Here is an 18332-nt window from a genome sequence, read left to right as displayed (position 1 = left end):
TGCGCCCTCCTGCTGATCGCTGGCGGATCAGCAGGCAAGGGGGCAAATCCCCAGGAGTTTGCCTGCCATCAGCGGGCACCTGGGAACCTTAAATGCAAGCCCAGTCGTAGGAAGATTCTTACGCCATCTGTGACACATTTCAGTATGCAATGGCTTGACTATGTAAGTCAAAGCATGTGATTTGTTTAGTATTGGTATTCTAAATTATAGTACTGCTGATTGTTAAGAAGGCTAGGAAGCCCTGCTTGCTGGGATATGTAGTCTGAAAGGCAGGAAGCAGGATAAGAATAACAGGAAACGGGAAGGAAAGGGTATTTCACAGACCTAGGTGGGGTTATGGAGTTATGCTGTAGCACTTAGTGCCAGTTTTGCTTACGTAAATGAATCCTGTGCCTCACTTATGTGATGCAGCAGTTGCTTAAAGCCATCTAGACAGTTTGTTCACAGCGCAGAAAGTTTGAAGAGAATAGTAAGTAATAATATGATGAAACAGTTAATGTGAAATTTCAGTCCATATCACTTTGCTGAGCCTTTGAGCAGTACAATTCAGGGGCTATGTGAATGATCTCTCAGCTTTGTCTCATGCAGGTCTTATATGTACACTGTATTTTAAATTCACATCATGAAAGTTAAACCATTACAAGTAAGGTACCGCTCATTCCAAATGACAGAGAGCAATTCTCTGGAAGAAAATGGCAGCTTTGGAGGGTGTAGTCTGTGGCATTATATCCCACTGAGGCCCCTCCCTTCCCCAAACTCCACCCTTACAAACCTCCAGGAATTTCCCAACATGGAGCTGGCAACCCTATGAAACAGGTAGCTGAAGATTTTTATGATAAATACTGTTGTTAAGGGAACAGCTAAAGGGGCCAATTTAAAAGTTGGCAACTCTATGATAGGTAGGGTTGCTGTTTTCCCATTGCTCAAATCATAGCAGCTGGACTTGCATATTGTGCACATTTGCTTACTAATTATGCAAATCAAGCATATTAATTGTTGCATTATCTGTAGAACCTCTATGTCAATTGTTCTACCACTGAGCTATGAACTATCCTCGAAGCGTCCTACTGTTGTTTAATTATGTTTAGTTAGCAGTGTTATTCGTACATTATTTTTAATACCACGGGAAAGCATGCATACAAACAGGTGTGAAAATAAGTACCATATTACATCAAAAGCTAAAGTCTAGAAGAAATGGGTTGCAGTCCTGTTCAAGAGGCATCTAAATCCTGTTGACTTCAGTAGGATTGAAGCAGCCTTGGACTTTACAACATAGTTGTTAAAGTACTTCTATGATCCCATACTTGTTTTCTATAAAGTAGAACAGTCTTTTTTCCTCTTTCACAAATGTATAGTTTCCTGTCAAAACAGGTATGTTTTAAAGCTCATATTTGCACCCAAAAAAAGGATAGCAAGCCTCACCTCCAATAATCATGCATAATAATTTGCAACATATATGTATTTACTCAAATATGTTCCTTTTGTAAGGTAATTAGGAGATTAATTTCTTAGTGCAGCAAGGTTTTCAGTGAAACAGGAATTCCTGTACCTTCTTGAAAGTGATGTTTGGCTCTGCAGTTTGCTGAAAACTTTCCAGCCATTCACAAATCTTTGTTAGCTTTAATGATTTCACTATACCTCCTCCCCTGGGCTGTTTGACTTTTGAAAGGAGGGGCTTTGTAGTAATTGTACACCTGTTTTTTGCCCACGCCTCTCCACTTGCTAAACTTACCAAACAAGTGCTCTGCTAAGCATGAGAACATCAAAAAATTGTTGGAGACTGTTTCCATCAGTCAACTCTCTGCTCAGGTTCTTTTTTTTTTGCACTTTTGTTTTCATGCCGGGGACAGCTTTGCTGATGTGTGTGCTATAATGGCAATTGATGACAACAATCTTCACTCTAGGACTAAATGTAAACTGAATTCATACCAGAATGATTATAAATCAACAAGACGGAGTAGTCTACCATCTGAACTCTTCTTAGGAAATGACCTTAAAGGAAAGTATCAGAGAAATATTAAGAATTTAGAACCTATCCATCCAAGGCGTCCCAAGAAAAGACCTCCTCTCTTTCCAGGTAGGACATGCCAGCAATTTACTGCTATACATTCTTAGAATTTTTCTTTTGTGTTTCTTTAGTTTTTGTTTTAAATGATCTTTATGCACAATTCAAAATTTGTAACACAGCCAGAATACGGTTAGTATAACATTATGGTAATTGAAGAAACAGAAACTCTCTTTATTTTGAAAACATTTGTATGCAATTCCACAAAAAACATTTTTGGCACATATAGTATGTATTTGACGTTAGAAGTTTTAAAAAGCTTTTGCTGTGCTTTGACAGCAACATCCAGCTTCTATTTTTTATTATAGAACCTTATTTGAAGTTTTTTTCATAAAGGATGGTATATAAATCCTTTCTGTACTGAACTGGTCATTTGTGCTTAACCACAAATTAACACAAACTTCTGAAATGCTTGCTTTAGATTCCTTCCTTCACTGGAGCTAGAAAAGGCTGGTAGTAATGATTTAGTTTAACCTTCAAGTTGATTGATATTTCAGAACAACATTAACAGTGAATTTCAGTCAACAAAAGTGTAGTGAAATTATAATTTACTTTAAAATACTGAGGGCTGTAATTCTAAACACTTTTATGGAAGCAAGCCCCATTAAAAAAATGAGACTTACTTCTGAGTATACCTGGTTAGGATGCTCCCTGGGGGGCTTAAACAGAAGTGTTTGATCACTTGTCAGATGCATTTTGCAGTGAGAATAATGCAATCTTTTAATGATATGTTCTGAAAATGCAATGTGAAGAATCTATTTTCTTTATTTATGGAGATATTTTTCATTGAATCACTGAAATATGTTACTGGTACAGAAAGTGAAATCATGTTAATTTATCTCTCCACGTTGGCTAGGTGAGGGTGCTACGGTATCTTTTGTCTTACCCTTGATTATTAAAATAAAGCCATTGCCACAAAATCTTTCAAATATGCTTTTAGAGAACACTGAATCAGGGCAAAAAAGATATAAAAGGTGAAAGTCCAGCCACGAAAATCTACCTTAAATAGTTGGGGGCTAAAGAAGACTCATCTTTTGTGTTGTTTGGAAAACTGTCTTAATACCATGGGAAATGTGTGTGTGACACACACTTATTAACTTATCCTTTTCTTACAATACTTTAGGTCAGGTGACTTGGGTGTGCCTATTTTTCTAAAACTTCCTAGTGCCTGAACCAGCTCTTCCTGAGGGCAGTGCTGACTGTGACATTCTAAATGCATTTCTGCTAGAGCTGTCTGTTTTGTATCCCCCCTCCCACCTGCTGCATGCCTTTTAAAGAATATATTTTTCTATAACAGTGTTTACTCCTTTGCTGTACAAACATCTTTGCTCTTTTCCTATTTACCTATTTCTTTATAACCTTGTTCAGGCATTCATTCTGGGTTGAAATGATCCTATGAAAGAGGCAGGGATGTGTAGGTACTCATTGGACCCTTCTTCCAACCTGCACATGTTTGGCACTTGTGCACTAACACTGCATACATACAACTGTATGTGCAGTATTTACTGTGGTAAAATTGAGGAATGGAGAATGTGAATGAGACCTTAAATGCATGACATTGGGAGTGGAGCCAGCATGAAGTGACCCAGACTTCCTCCTCCCTCGGTCTTGATTTCTGCTCAAATGTAACACCTGAGCAGGGTGTGCATCTTTTCTCCGACCTTTCCTGTCCACCAAGTTTTTCATTTGAGATTATTAAAAGTGCCATCCTGACTTCTGGTTTGGGATTCATGGAGGTCTGACGCAGCTCCAACTGTGGAGCTGACCGGACTGCCGTTTTAAGCGGCTGGCGGGGGCAAAACAGCCCGCGGCCGACTGCTCTCAGGCAGAGAGCAGGCAAAGAACGCTCAAGACCTCAGGGCACATTGATCTCGGGCGAGGGGGGGCTCTACGCGACGGGCCCCCTCACGACCCTGGAGGTCCCACCCTGTGACAGGTCGGCTATGATCTCTGCGGCAGTTTCGGGGCCAATGTGGTTGGCATAAGACCTACGTACCCAAGCTTCAACAGGGGAAAGAGGAGTAGAGGAGAAACGAAGATTGAAACAGTGATTACAACCCACGGAAAGTGAATGGGAAGGTAAAGATCACTATCTTCTGATACGGGACAGATTGTTAAAAGTAAAGAAGGTTAAAAGTAGATTTTAAAACTGCAACAGGCTAACTATAAGGAGGAGAAGACTCGGCAAGAGTCGAAATAGAAAAAAGACTAAGTTTAAAGAAGTTATTAAAGAATTTGGACTATTGTTTTGAATACTTGCGGTTATGGAGCTGTGAGAAAATTTTACCATCGCGAGAGCTACTGCGGGAAGTCGGGAGACAGGAAGTACGTAATAACAATAGAGTTGCTGGAGAGAAGCGGCCCCTGCCGGAGGGCAGGAAGAAGGGAATCGCCATCTTTGAAAGGGGAAAAGCCGCGGCTTCAGCGGAAGAGGAAGTAAGCCATTTTGGATTACAAAAACCATAGAAGAACCGTAGAGAAAAGACGCCCGACATTTTGGATTTTCTAAAAAATTTTTCTTTGCAAAAAGACCGGGACATTTAAATTAAAAATTAAAAAGACACTAAATTTTACGCCACGGAGTTAAGGAAGAGGGCGGACTCGTGGGAGCGAGCTAAGGCAAGCCCCACGATGTCGAAAAAAGAGTGGCAATCGGCAATAGAGAACCTAGACAAAAAACTCTTAGAAGTGATTAAAGAACTTAAGGACATGAAACCGGAGCTGATTAAAGAGGTTAAACAGACAGTGAAAAGTGAGCTGTCAGAAGTAAAGAAAGGTATGGAAATAATGCAAAATGAACTGCAAGGAACACAGCAGAGAGTTAAAGTAGTAGAAGGCGCGGTGGAGAACCTAGCTGACACGCAACAAACAGAGATGAGGCTGATGAGGGGGAGAATGGCGGTTGCGGAAAGCAAACACATGGAGAAGCAGCTAAGATTTCGCGGCTTGCCGGAAGTGGAAGGAAAGACAGCGCAAGAACAGATGACTGAGGTGTTAGCTGAATACCTGGGGAAGGAGGAGGAGGAAGTTGTGGCTATCCTGGATGTGGTATATCGTGTAAATTCAAGAATTGTGACCCAGAGGAAATTACCAAGAGATGTGATTGTGCAATTCACGACCCGAAATATGAAAGAGAAGATTGTGACTAAACAGTTTCAAGATCCATTGGAGATTGTCGGCAAGACGATTATCATTATGAAGGAATTACCCAGATCGGTGTTATTGGACTGGAAAAAATATAAGGCGCTAATTCAGATTTTGAAGGACATGAAAATCAGGTACAGATGGGAATTACCAGAAGGAGTGTCCTTTGAATTTGGAGGGGCCAAAAAACGCATCAGATCTGAACGAGAGATGGAGCGATTTATAAGAGACAATGAAAAGGACTTACCAGCAACAAGATTATGATTATGGGGTGTAAAGTTTTATCTTGGAATGTAAATGGACTTAATTCACCGAATAAGAGAAAAAGCATCTTTCACTGGCTATTAAAACAAAAATGTGATATTGTATGTTTGCAAGAGACCCATATTCGAAAACAAGATGTAAAGTATCTAAAATCAAAAAAATTGGGCAATGATTTTGCAGCAGCCTCTAATAAGAAAAAAAGAGGAGTAGTGCTTTATATTAAAGAGGAGCTGCAGCCAAAGTTTGTAATGAAAGATGTGGAAGCCAGATTTATAGCAGTGGAATGCGTATGGAATTCAAAGAGAGTGCTGGTAGTTGGAATTTATGCACCTAATGGAGCAAAGGAAAGCTTCTTTGAGGATTTAAGGAAGCAACTAGATGAACTTTCATATGACCAGATAATACTTGCTGGAGACTTCAATGGAGTGACAAATTTGGATTTAGACAAAAAATCATCAACTGCACAAAAGAAGAGAGGACTGCTACCAAAGTTGTTTTTTGAATTGATACAACAGGAAACCTTAGAAGATGTATGGAGAAGACAAAACCCGAAAAGCAGACAATTTACGTTCTACTCCGCAAGACACTTTACACTATCGAGAATTGATACGATCTGGGCCTCAAAAGATTTAGCGTTATGGACTAAGGAAGTGGAAATAATGCCGATGGTAGGCTCGGATCATAATCCAATTATGTGGAAATTGGGGAGAAGGAGCAAAAGGAAAGGATGGAGAATAAACGAGGACTTACTTCAAGAGGGAGAGAATATGGAGATGCTGAGAAGAGAGACAAAGTTCTTCATACAATACAACATGAATAAAGAAGTACCAACCAACAAGGTTTGGGACACTTACAAGGCGGTAATTAGGGGCATACTAATGGACTTAAATGGAAGAGCCAGAAAAAAGAAAGAGGAGAAGAGACAGGAGATTATGGAGAAAATAAAAGCCAAAGAAATACAGTTAAAGAAGAGACCAGGGAAAAAGAAAATTTATCAGGACATTAAAATATTACAAGAACAGCTGACAGCAATGAATAATAAAGAATTGGAGTGGAATCTTAAAAGACTGAATCAAAAAGGGTTTGAAGGTGCAAACAAACCTGGGAAATATTTGGCATGGCAATTGAAAAAGAGAAAGGAAAAGAAAATAATAAATAAAATATGTGAAGATAATAAAACGTATTTGGAACAGACATCCATTAGTAGAGCCTTCTATAAATTTTATGCTAAATTGTATAATAAGAAAGAGGTGAATAAAGAATCAATAGCGACATATTTGGAGAAAATGAAGCTCCCAGTAATCTCGGAAGCGTGGAGAGACAGACTGAACAACGAAGTAACGGATGAGGAAATAAAAATGGCAATACAATCAACAAATTTGGGAAAGGTGCCAGGGCCAGATGGACTTACAGCCAAATTTTATAAGACAATGGCCAACGAACTGGTACCATTCCTAAAAGAAGTGATCAATGGAGTATTAAAGGATCAACGGATTCCAGATACCTGGAAGGAAGCTAACATTTCATTGATCCCCAAAGAGGGCCAAGATCTGACTAATGTGAAAAATTACAGACCCATATCCTTACTTAATAATGACTATAAAATCTTTGCGAAGATACTGGCAGAGAGAGTGAAGGGATGGCTTTCGGAAGTTATTGAGGAGGAACAAGCAGGTTTTTTACCTGGTAGACAAATCAGAGATAATTTAAGGACAGTGATCAATGCTATTGAGTACTATGATAAGCGTTGTGACAAAGAGGTTGGTTTCTTCTTTGTTGATGCTGAAAAAGCGTTTGATAATTTGAACTGGGACTTTGTTTGCCACTATGGAAAAGCTACAAATGGGAGAAAGATTCATAAGAGCAGTTAAAGAAATCTACAGAGACCAGAATGCAGCAATTGTGGTGAATGATGAGACTACTAAGAAATTGACTATAAGTAAAGGAACAAGACAAGGTTGCCCGTTGTCTCCGCTGTTATTCATTTTGGTATTGGAGATACTGATGATACAAATACGACAAGATGAAGAAATCCGCGGAATAAAAATAAAAGACTTTTCTTATAAGGTCAGAGCATTTGCGGACGATATAATGTTAATTGTGGAAGACCCAATGGAGAATATGCCAAAAGTGGTAGAGAAGATCAAGGAGTTTGGAGATTTGGCAGGGTTTTATATTAACAAAAAGAAGTCAAAGATACTATGCAAAAATATGACTAAGCAAAAACAACAACTGTTAATGAAAATAACGGACTGTGAAGTAACAACTAAGGTGAAATATTTGGGAGTTGAACTGACTGCAAAGAATATAGATCTATTCAAAAATAACTACGAAAAATTATGGACTCAGATTGAGCAAGATTTGATTAAATGGAATAGACTGAATTTGTCATGGTTGGGAAGGATTGCAGCAGTTAAGATGAACGTGTTACCAAGAGTAATGTTTTTGTTACAGACAATACCAATTATCCGAGACTCTAAGCAGTTTGAAAAATGGCAGAGGAAAATATCAGAGTTTGTTTGGGCAGGCAAGAAGCCTCGAGTGAAAATGAAAGTTTTACAAGATGCAAAGGAAAGAGGCGGAATGCAACTGCCCAATCTAAGACTTTACTATGATGCAATCTGCCTAGTGTGGCTGAAAGACTGGATGACGCTGAAGAATAAGAAATTATTGGCCCTAGAGGGATATAAAAAAATATTCGGATGGCATGCATACCTATGGTACGACAAAGTGAAAGTGAACTCTATGTTCTTACATCATTACATACGTAAAAGCCTATTTGCAACTTGGAAGAAGTACAGAGACTTTCTACAAGAAGGAACCCCCATGTGGGTGGTTCCATATGAAGTAATAGATCCGAGAGCTGTCAATACTGAGCAACAGTGTTTAACATACAAGGAGATAACCCGAATAGAATCTTCTAAACTTAAAATAAAGACACAGGACGAGTTATCACCCAACTATGACTGGTTTCAGTATAGGCAGATCAGAGATCTCTACAACTCGGACTGTGCAAAGGGAGGCATAAGAACAGAGAATTCGGAACTAGAGCAGACACTTTTAAAAGAGGATAAGAAGGAAATTTCCAAGGTATACCAAGTACTGTTGAAATGGTATACTGAAGATGAAATAGTTTAAAGTACAAATGGTTATTTCTTTAACAAAGAAATAACAATGGAGGCATGGGAACACTTGTGGAAAAACACAATGAAGACTACAACGTGTACTAATATTAAAGAGAACATTTACAAAATGATCTATCGTTGGTACATGACACCAAAGAAGATTGCGCTAGGGAATTTGAACACTTCAAACAAATGCTGGAAATGTAAAAAACATGAGGGCTCTCTGTACCATATGTGGTGGACGTGTGAGGTAGCTAGGCAGTACTGGGGAGAAATAATAAAAGTAATAAGTGAGATTCTACAATTTCAAATTAATAAGAACCCAGAACTCCTGCTACTGAACTTGGGAATGGAGAACATTCCAGCCCAATATAGAACATTGCTATTTTACATGACAGCAGCGGCCAGACTTTTGTATGCGCAAAAATGGAAAGTACAAGAAGTGCCAACTATTGAGGACTGGACTTACAAATTGCTGTATATGGCCGAAATGGACAAAATGACAAGAAAATTGAGAAATCTGGACCCAGGACAGTTTAACACAGATTGGGAGAAGCTGAAGCAATATGTGTTGAAGAAATGGGAGGTGGGAGGAGAACTGTGGCAGTTTGAGAACTATTGAAACATGACAAAATGTAGAGGGGGGTGACTTTACCGGAGGGTAGAGAGAGAAATGAAAATGTCTAAGCAGTTATTTTGTTAGATTGTTATATATAGAAAAACATATAGAATATGGATAGAAAATAATTAACTATAAGGACCGACTAATTAATATTGTTTCTGGTATAAATGTGTAACATGTTAAACTGAATAAGTCTACCTGAAGAAACATATGGATCAAATTGATTGATAACTTTTGACGATAGTTATATAGATGTATAATTAAAGAAAGAGGAAATCAATAATATAATTAAATATAACTAAAGTAGAATGAAGGCAAGATATGTAGAAAAAGTAATATACAGAATATAAGTTAAATTGGTTGACTTATATGAATGCATGGATTATATGGTTTATATGGTATATGGTTTATAGAAATATTTGAAACCAGGAAATTATGAAATTATGGAAAAAGGGACAAATTGTTTGTCTAATACGGAAGAAGGGACTTAAAGATAGGGTACAGAGTGTTAAAAATAGTTAAAGAATTATTGCTTAGATTAAAGGGAAAGTATATGTTTGTTAGATAGATGAATTTAAAATGAGTAAGGGAAAAGGGACAAAGGGTTGGAAAACTGTTGGAAGTCTACAAAAAAGGGGGGAAAGGGAGGGGGTTAGAAATTGGGAAGCGGGAATTGATTGTAATGTGAAATCAAATTATTCTAATTCCAATAAAAATTTTATTAAAAAAAAATAAAAAATAAAAGTGCCATCCTAACTAGATTAATATTCTTCTATGGACGTTGGACATCAATGGACTTAGAAGGGTGTAATTCTGTTTAAAATGTTACCGTAAGGCTATTTAGCACCCTGGTAGCTTTGGGATCTGACTATTTTTTTATACCAGCACTGATTGTTTTCTCCCTTTCCTCTGCTTCCTTCCCCGTAAATCTCCATAACTGTGGACATTATTAGAAACAGTTTGTGTACTTTTAAATATGTACACGTCACGGAAAGGAAAGGTGGAAAGCAGTAGGAAAAGAGGAAGATTTGAAAAGAGATGGCTTGACTCAATAAAGGAAGCCACATCCACCAGTTTGCAAGATCTGAGCAAGGTTGTTAATGATAGGACATTTGGGAAGTAATTCATTCATAGATCCAGAGGAGTTAGCCATGTTAGTCTGTAGTAGCAAGATAGAAAAGAGTCGAGTAGCACCTTTAAGACTAACTAACTTTACTGTAGCATAAGCTTTCGAGAATCACAGTTCTCTTCGTTAGATGCATGGAGGGTAAGAAGAAACTGGTCAGATATATAGGAGGAGAGGGGAGGGGGGAGTAGATGCAATCAGTAGCTTCTGATAATGGGATCAGTTTGCATCTGATAATGAAATCAGTTGCTTCTGATAATGAGATAACCATTCATAGTCCTTATTCAATCCAAGCCTGACAGTCAAATTTACATATGAATTTCAATTCAGCAGCTTCCCGTTGGATTCTGTTTTTGAAAGGTTTCTGTTGAACTACAGTGACCTTTAAGTCCTTGATGGAATGTCCTGACAGATTGTCCCACTGGTTTCTGGATGTTGCCATTTTTAATGTCAGATTTGTGTCCATTTATTCTTTTGCACAGAGGTTGGCTGGTTTGTCCAACGTACAGAGCAGATGGACATGGTTGGCACATGAGGGCATATATCACGTTCGAGGATGAGCAGCTGTAAGAGCCAGAGATAGTGTAGTTGATGCCATTGGGTCTTGTAATTTTATTTCCTGGGTAGATATGAGGGCAGAGCTGGCATCTGGGTCTGTTTCAGGGTCTGGTACCTGTGTTGGTGACTCTGCTAGCCGATTCATGGTTGTAGGTGAGAAGTCGTTTAAGGTTGGGGGGCTGTCTGTAGGCAAGGAGAGGTCTTCCACCCAGGGCTTGTGAGAGAGAGGCATCGTTTTCCAGGATGGGTTGTAGCTCACTGATGATACGTTGGATGGGTTTGAGCTGGGAACTGTAGGTGACAACCAGTGGTGTTCTGTTGTTAGTTCCTTTAGGTTTGTCCTGGAGCAGGCTGTTTCTGGGTACTAGTCTGGCCTTGTCGATTTGTTTCCTCACTTCATTAGGTGGGTACTGTAGCCCCAAAAATGCTTGTTGTAAATCTCTTAAGTGGGAGTCCTGATCAAGAGCATTGGAACAGATACGATTGTAACGTAAGGTTTGGCTGTAGATGATCAACCGAGTGGCATGTTTAGGGTGGTAGCTGGAGGCATGTAGATATAAGTATCGGTCGGTGGGTTTCCGGTATAAGGTGGTATTTATCTGTCCATTATGTAGTTGTACAGTGGTGTCCAGGAAGTGTACCTGTTGTGTAGAGTGGTCCAGGCTCAGGTTGATAGTAGGGTGAAAGTTGTTGAAGTCCTGATGAAATCACTCAAGGGCTTCTGTAATGATTTCAAGAAATGGGTGCATGCGTCTTTAAATGTTTGGTGAGATAGGTGAAGAGTGGGGGTGAAAGAGAGAGATGAGTGAGTGATATGATTGGTTGATGACAGAGAGTGGGCAGTGAAGGCAGTTTTCAGTTACTGAGGGAGAGAAAAAGATTCAGTTAGGGCAAGAGAGGCGAGCTGTGTGCAGCCTGAGGGTGTTCATGTATTTGTGAGGGAAAGGCAACCTGAGTGGAAGCCTGAACTGAATGTGCCTGTGAGACTATATATTCACTCTATTTGAAGCAGGCAAACTGTGTGTGCACCTGAGAGAGAAAGAATTGAGAGTGAAAAGAAAACAGGCTAGCTGTGTGCTGTCTGAGGAATTCTCTGTAAGAGAAATATAGAGCCTAGAGAAAGAGGCTGTGTGTGAAGCCTTACAAGGGATCTGTGTGAATGAGTTTGGATGAAGCAACTAGAAGAACTAAGAACGACTTTTATGTAACCAATACGCTTCTTAAAAAAATAAACTTTGTTCTGTTATATCCCAGAGTTATCTCCCATTCCTATCCTCAGGGCCACATAGAACCACGAAGGAGCCTGACGCTCAAACACGTTACAAAAGGGAAAATTTAAATAAAACATTTTGGAATAATATATTCCTGGTGGCAGCAAACTACCCAGAGGGTATAAGGGGGAGATTTAAAGCAAAATCCACCCTAAAGAAAGTGAAGATCATAACAGCTTCCTTCCCTGAAAATGTCAATTTCACAATTAGGAGCTTTGTTCAAGAAGTGAGCTTGGTAGGGAATTGGGACAAGACTCTATTCTGCAATGAGTTTCTTGTTTCGAAATTAAACAAGAATCCAATAGCTTCTTATCCAATAAGTTATATTCCATTCATTTTGACACATCCTGCAGTTACTTTGGAAACGTATGATGAGGGTCAACGTGGTGGTGGTGTGAAACTGCAACAATAAAAAAAAATAATGTTCCTGTTGAGCCACCAGAAACAGTCTGCTACAGGGCTAACTTTGTCTAGCAGCTATATAGTTAGGTTTGCTAGCTCCAGGTTGGAAACTCCTGGAGATTTGCAAGATGGAGCCTGAAAAGGGTGGGGTTTGGAGAGGGGAGGGACCTCAGCAGGATATAATACCATAGAGTTGACCCTCCAAAGCAGCCATTTTCTCCAGGGGAACTGATCTCTGTCGCCTGGACAGATTGTCTCCAGGGTGGAGATCACTTGGAATTCCAGGAGATCTCCAGCCCCACCTGGAGGCTGGCAACTATAAGTTTAGTGGGGAAGTTTTATCAACATGTTTTACAGTGAGAGAACTCTCACTTTTTTCTATCTCAAGAGATACAGTTTTGATCAAGGCCTGGTTCACACAGTTAGGTTTTATGTATTCTGTTTGGTCTGAAGACAATGAGGAAAAAATGCCAATGAGTTCCTTTTCATAGTTTCATAAGCAGATGTGATTGTCATATGAAAATCTACATATAGCCGCTTACTCTTTCCTACATGGAAGTAGTTTCAGGTATGTAGCTGTGTTGGTCTGCAGTAAAACAGCAGGATTTGAGTCCAGTGGCACTTTGGAAACCGACTAAACTTTCAGGGTATAAGCTTTCAAGTATCAAAGCTCCCTTCTTCAGATACAAGTAGAAATTGAGATGCCTGAGCCTTTATATCTCAGTCAGGAGTTGGGAGGGGTGAACCAAAGAAAACAGTCAGAATGTAAAGGTAGAATGTTACAGTGCAACTTGATTAAAGCAGAAATTAGTATCTGTATTGAGATGAAAATCCTATGTTTCTATTCAGCCCTAGGGGATAGATTAAAATGTTATTCCACTAGTTTTTTGAGGGTTGTGATTTTTAATGTTGGATGTATGGCCTTTTATTGTTTTGTGTAGAGATTGATTTATTTGTCCAATGTAGAGGCTGGAAATGCATTGCTGACACTTGATAGCATATATAATACCAGAAAATTTTAATCTTCCAGGACATTCCATTGCTGTCCTCAAACAAAGAAGATTCAAGGGCAGATTACAACATGACATTGCTGAATTTGAGTTCATTCACAAATTTAGAATAATGGAACCCTGGGGGCTAAATAGAGACATTGGATTCTTATCTCACTACAGATGCTAATTTCTGCTCTAATCAGGCTGCATCATACCACTATACCTTTGCATCCTGACACCCTTCCTTACAACACCCCTTCTGCCTTCTGGCTGGGATATAAAAGCTCAGGGCTCTCCATTCTTAATTGTATCTGATGAAGGGATCTTTGAATCGCGAAAGCTTATACTCTGAAAATCTTGTTGGTCTCTAAGGTGCCACTGGACTCAAATCCTGCTGATCTACATAGAAGAGCATTCTGTGTTGGAAATGTGTAATATTTAACATGTGCCTAAATTACATAGATTAATCTGTAGCAGAATTGTGTTCTCCCTTGTATAAAATTTTAGGTTATAAACTTGGGTAGGGAACTATTGTGTACTTTGTAAAATTCCATACTCAATTGGTGTAGTGGTTAAGAGTGGCAGGACTCTAATCTGGAGAACCAGGTTTGATTTTCCACTCCTCCACTTGAAGCCAATTGAGTAATCTTGGGTAAGTAACAGCTTTTCAGAGCATTCTCAGCCGCACGCACCTCACGGGTTGATCATCATGAGGATAATAATAACACACTTTGTAAGCTGCTCTGAGTGGGCATTAAGTTGTCCTGAAGGGTGGTATACAAACCAATGTTATTATTGTTGGTATTATTATTATTATTATTATGCTAACACATTAATTATGCTATAATTAGCATAATTATGCTAAATGGTAATAAAACTGTAACTGTTTTCTAATATCACAGATAGCTTATTTTTGTCCTTCTCAGGACCAAGTGTATTTTGTGTAGCTTGTTTATGATTCAAATAACAGTCCCAAGATATTTCCTCAATGCCCTCTGTGTGAGCCATTTTTGTTTTTCCAATTTTAGCAATGACCTAAAAATAAACATGCTGATTTTATACAATATTTATTTTTGGATTAAAACGCATCAGCACAGAGGTGGCATGATTAGAAGATCAGATGTTACTTATCCTCCTTTACAATGGTGATCTTCAACCAATGGGTCAGGGCAGCAGCTGGGTCTTGGTGCCCTTGCTGCTGGGTTGAAAGTCCCTATAGAGCAGCCATATTATGCAACCTTTTAGTGCTGCTAGTGTGCATACAGAGAGAGCATAGGCACTATGTTTCCTGTTTATTTTTGCATGCATACTGAGAACAACAGTACAGCAAGGCGAGGTCTTCCCTGGCTCTGGACTTGTTCTTCACTATAGTAGACCTCTAAGAGTTTAATTTATGTTTCCAATCCTTATCACTTTGTTGGTCACGGCCTAGTTTTGACACTGGAAAAATAGTAACTGTATCTTGCATCTTCCTAGCATGTGACTCTAATGTCCCATGACTTCCCAACCCTCTCCTTTTTTTTTTTTGTGCATCCCAGTGGGTCCCATATTTAGTGGGTTCCCAAGTCTGGAAAGGTTGAAGACCACAGCTCTAGAACAGGAGAGGTCAACAAGAGGAGAGATATTGCTATGAAAGGAAGGTATGTTCCCCCTTGTGGCATTAATGAGACTTTGTATTATACTGCCTCCTTAGCTTTCTTAGTGTTCCCTTAGATTTTCACTCCCACCAAAGGTTCTCACCTTAGTTCTCTCCCAGTTTGTCCCACAGTATAGGAAGACATAGTTATATCAGTCAGCACATGGAGGTAATTGTGAGGTAAAAGGGAATCCTTTACTCTAGATAAAACAGACATTTTAATTAAACAGAAATAGGGTGTTTACGAGTGGGGGATCTACAAGGACTTGCACGGGGCATCTCATTTTCCCCTCTCCCACCATGTCTTCTTCCTTACCCCCATAGTCTCCCCCACTTCCTATTTCCTTCTGTCTTTCCCACTATCCTTCGTCTGCCCCCCCTGTCTTCACCTCCCGCTTCAGAAACCTCTCCACAGTGCCCAGTTGTGTGGTGCTAGGTGAGCTGGGTCCACTTGTGTGGTGAGGCTCTTGCAAGGACTTGCAAGGAGTACTTCACTTTTCCTTGTATCTCCTTCCCCACACTATTTCCTCTTCTCCTGGCAGCCTTCATATACTCACCTTTCCCTATGTCCTCTCACTTCGACCTCACTAAACAACTTACCTTTTATCTGCCCCCCATCTTCACCTATATTTATTAATTTACTTCATTTATACACTGCCTTTCTTCACAATGGGGAATCCAAAGCAGCTTGCATCATTCTTCTTGCCTCCATATTATCCTTACAACAACCATAGAAGTCAGGTTAGGCTGAGAGTGTGTGATTGGATTAAAGTCACCCAGTGAGCTTCCACAGCAGAGTGGTTATTCAAACCTGATGCTCCTAGTTCCTACTATGAAACTCTAACCACTACACTACACTGGCTTTTGTGGGGAGGGGCTACTTTTGAACAGTGGCAAACAGTCAAACCTGGGTGAGTCATGCAAGTCTCGTGGTATCAAGTTGCTCAGTGGTTGCTTCTAGGCCTGGCCCCAATGAATCCTCCTTCAAAGGCCAAAACAGTCCTGAAAAAGGCTCTGCCCCTTCCCCCTGCCTTTTCTGGACGGAAATCAAGCTTGGAATACTACTAAACTGTTATGGTTGCTTAGCAACGGCCACTAAGGCTGTTTGTAGGAAGATCTGTCTTATCTGTTGATGGCTCCAGTCTCGGGATTTCAGTGTCCTCAGATCAGGGCCACTTGGCTATTAGTGTATAAGGTATCCACAAAGAAAAGAACACAGACTCTTTTCAGATTATAGCACTTCACTTGTCCCTTATCCCCAGAACAACTCTCATCAACACTAGAACAACACACTCAGCTCTTTCCCTCAGAACAAGTCTACCCAAACCTTTTCCTGGGAAGCCTACCCTTCTAGTTTTAAAAAAAATATATTTTAGTTAGGAAGGTTCTTGGCTCTCTGGTAGACGTATGATTTCTGCTGCTACGTTGTTACTGCTGGCTGTGTTGGTGTAAAAAGTTTTCTGTATTCCATAATGGTGTTGATGATTTCAGTGCTTTCCATCTTGCATATTGTTATTATTTAATAACATGTTGCAAACCCATTATGGGCTAGTAAGATGTTTTAAAATTTAGAATGGGTGAATAAACAAACACAAGTTAATAAACACACTACATTAATTTTATTCTGATGGCTAATTATCATTACTCAGTAATAGAATATTTTGTTTGAATATCTTTTTATAAATATTCTGAAATATTTAAGCAGAGTTGTACAGTGATTTCAAAGTCTTTCAGATGAAAAAATTCCACTAAACCTTTTTGCTGCCTTTTTGGGTCACAATACAATACAGAATGAAACATATTTAATCCTGCTTAGAGCAGTGGTTTTAAGCATGTTTAATTCTGTGTTGAATTGTGTTCCTGGACTTTGCCAGAAAATTTACAATCTGATTGTTTGCATGGTTGCTTGAAAGTAAGTGTGTACGGGCCTGCTGAAAAAGTTTAGTATCTTTACCTTAACATCCAGCAAAATAGTTTCCCTCATTTAGATATTGTTAATATACCCCTTGAACAGTGCCATGCTGAACAGAATTACACCCTTCTAGGTCAGTTGAAGTTAGTGGACTGAGAAGGGCATAAACTGTGCTTGGGATGGTAGTAATACAGGTTTGAACCTATGCATCTTTGCTGTGGGTAACAACAACAAGTAACACAACAGGTGCCTTTTACTGGCTGCAACTGATTAGCCAGCTGCTGTCTTTCCTGAGCAGAAAAGATCTGGCCACCGTAGTACATGCCCTGGTTCCATCTAGATTAGATTACTGCAATGCAGTCTATGTGAGGCTGCCCTTGAAAAGCGTTCCGAAACTTCAGTTGGTGCAGAATGCTGCAGCTAGGATTCTTGACTGGAGTGGGTCACAGGGAACATATCACTCCAGGCTTGGCTCATCTTCAATGGCTCCCAATCTATTTCCGGGCACAATTCAATGTGCTAGTGCTGATTGTACGTTTTGGGACCAACATATTTGAAGGACCACCTGCTCCCTTATGAACCTACCCAACTACTGCAGTCATCTTCAGAGGCCCTGCTTCAGGTACCCCACCTTCTGAGATTATGAGTTTGACAACCTAGAAGACGGCCTTCTCACTAGCGGAACTCTGGAACTCTCTCCCCAGAGAGATTCACCTGTCCCTTCCTGTTGCTGTCTTCTGCCAGCGGGTGAAGACTTTTTTGTTTTGCTCGGCATCCTCTCAGTGATCCCTCTTCCCTCCCCAATGTTTTAACTGTTGTTTTTATCTTTTGTTCAAATTTTAAGTTCTGGTTTTAAATTTTTATCATGATGTATTTGTGTGCTGGTTTTAATGGTTTTTAAAATTATACGTAAGGTTTCCAACTGGTGAGGAAAAAATGTCCTGTCCCTTAAATAGAAATTTAATATGTGGAAATGGTAGACGTGACAGAGATCTGTTCCTCTGGATAAAATGGCTGTTCCGGAGGGTGGACTCTATGGCATCATACCTTGCTGAGGTCTCTCAGAATCCCTGTAAGGGCAGAAGGACATGGTAAAAATCCTGTAAATAAAATAAATAAATGATAAAACCCTAAATATACCTATAAAACAATTCAACAGATAAAAATGAACAGCTTAACCTACTTGAGGCTTGCCTGGTGCCTTTTCTTTATATA

General features: G+C 39.5%; 1 protein-coding gene across 1 annotated transcript in view; it reads left to right on the top strand.

Annotated features, from left to right (window-relative positions):
* Window positions 1-1872: 1872 nt before the first annotated feature.
* The window catches only part of FRY (FRY microtubule binding protein), a 255784-nt gene continuing 239324 nt past the window's right edge, over window positions 1873-18332 (top strand). Inside the window, exon 1 of the mRNA XM_054973031.1 lies at window positions 1873-2077. Within this exon, the coding sequence (XP_054829006.1) occupies window positions 1873-2077 (205 nt within the window). The remainder of the gene's footprint in view (window positions 2078-18332) is intronic.

This window comes from Eublepharis macularius, chromosome 3, assembly GCF_028583425.1.
Source record: "Eublepharis macularius isolate TG4126 chromosome 3, MPM_Emac_v1.0, whole genome shotgun sequence".
In the NCBI taxonomy this organism is placed as follows: domain Eukaryota; kingdom Metazoa; phylum Chordata; class Lepidosauria; order Squamata; family Eublepharidae; genus Eublepharis; species Eublepharis macularius.
Note: the sequence above shows the minus strand (reverse complement) of the source record. Positions and strands in the feature narration are given on the sequence as shown.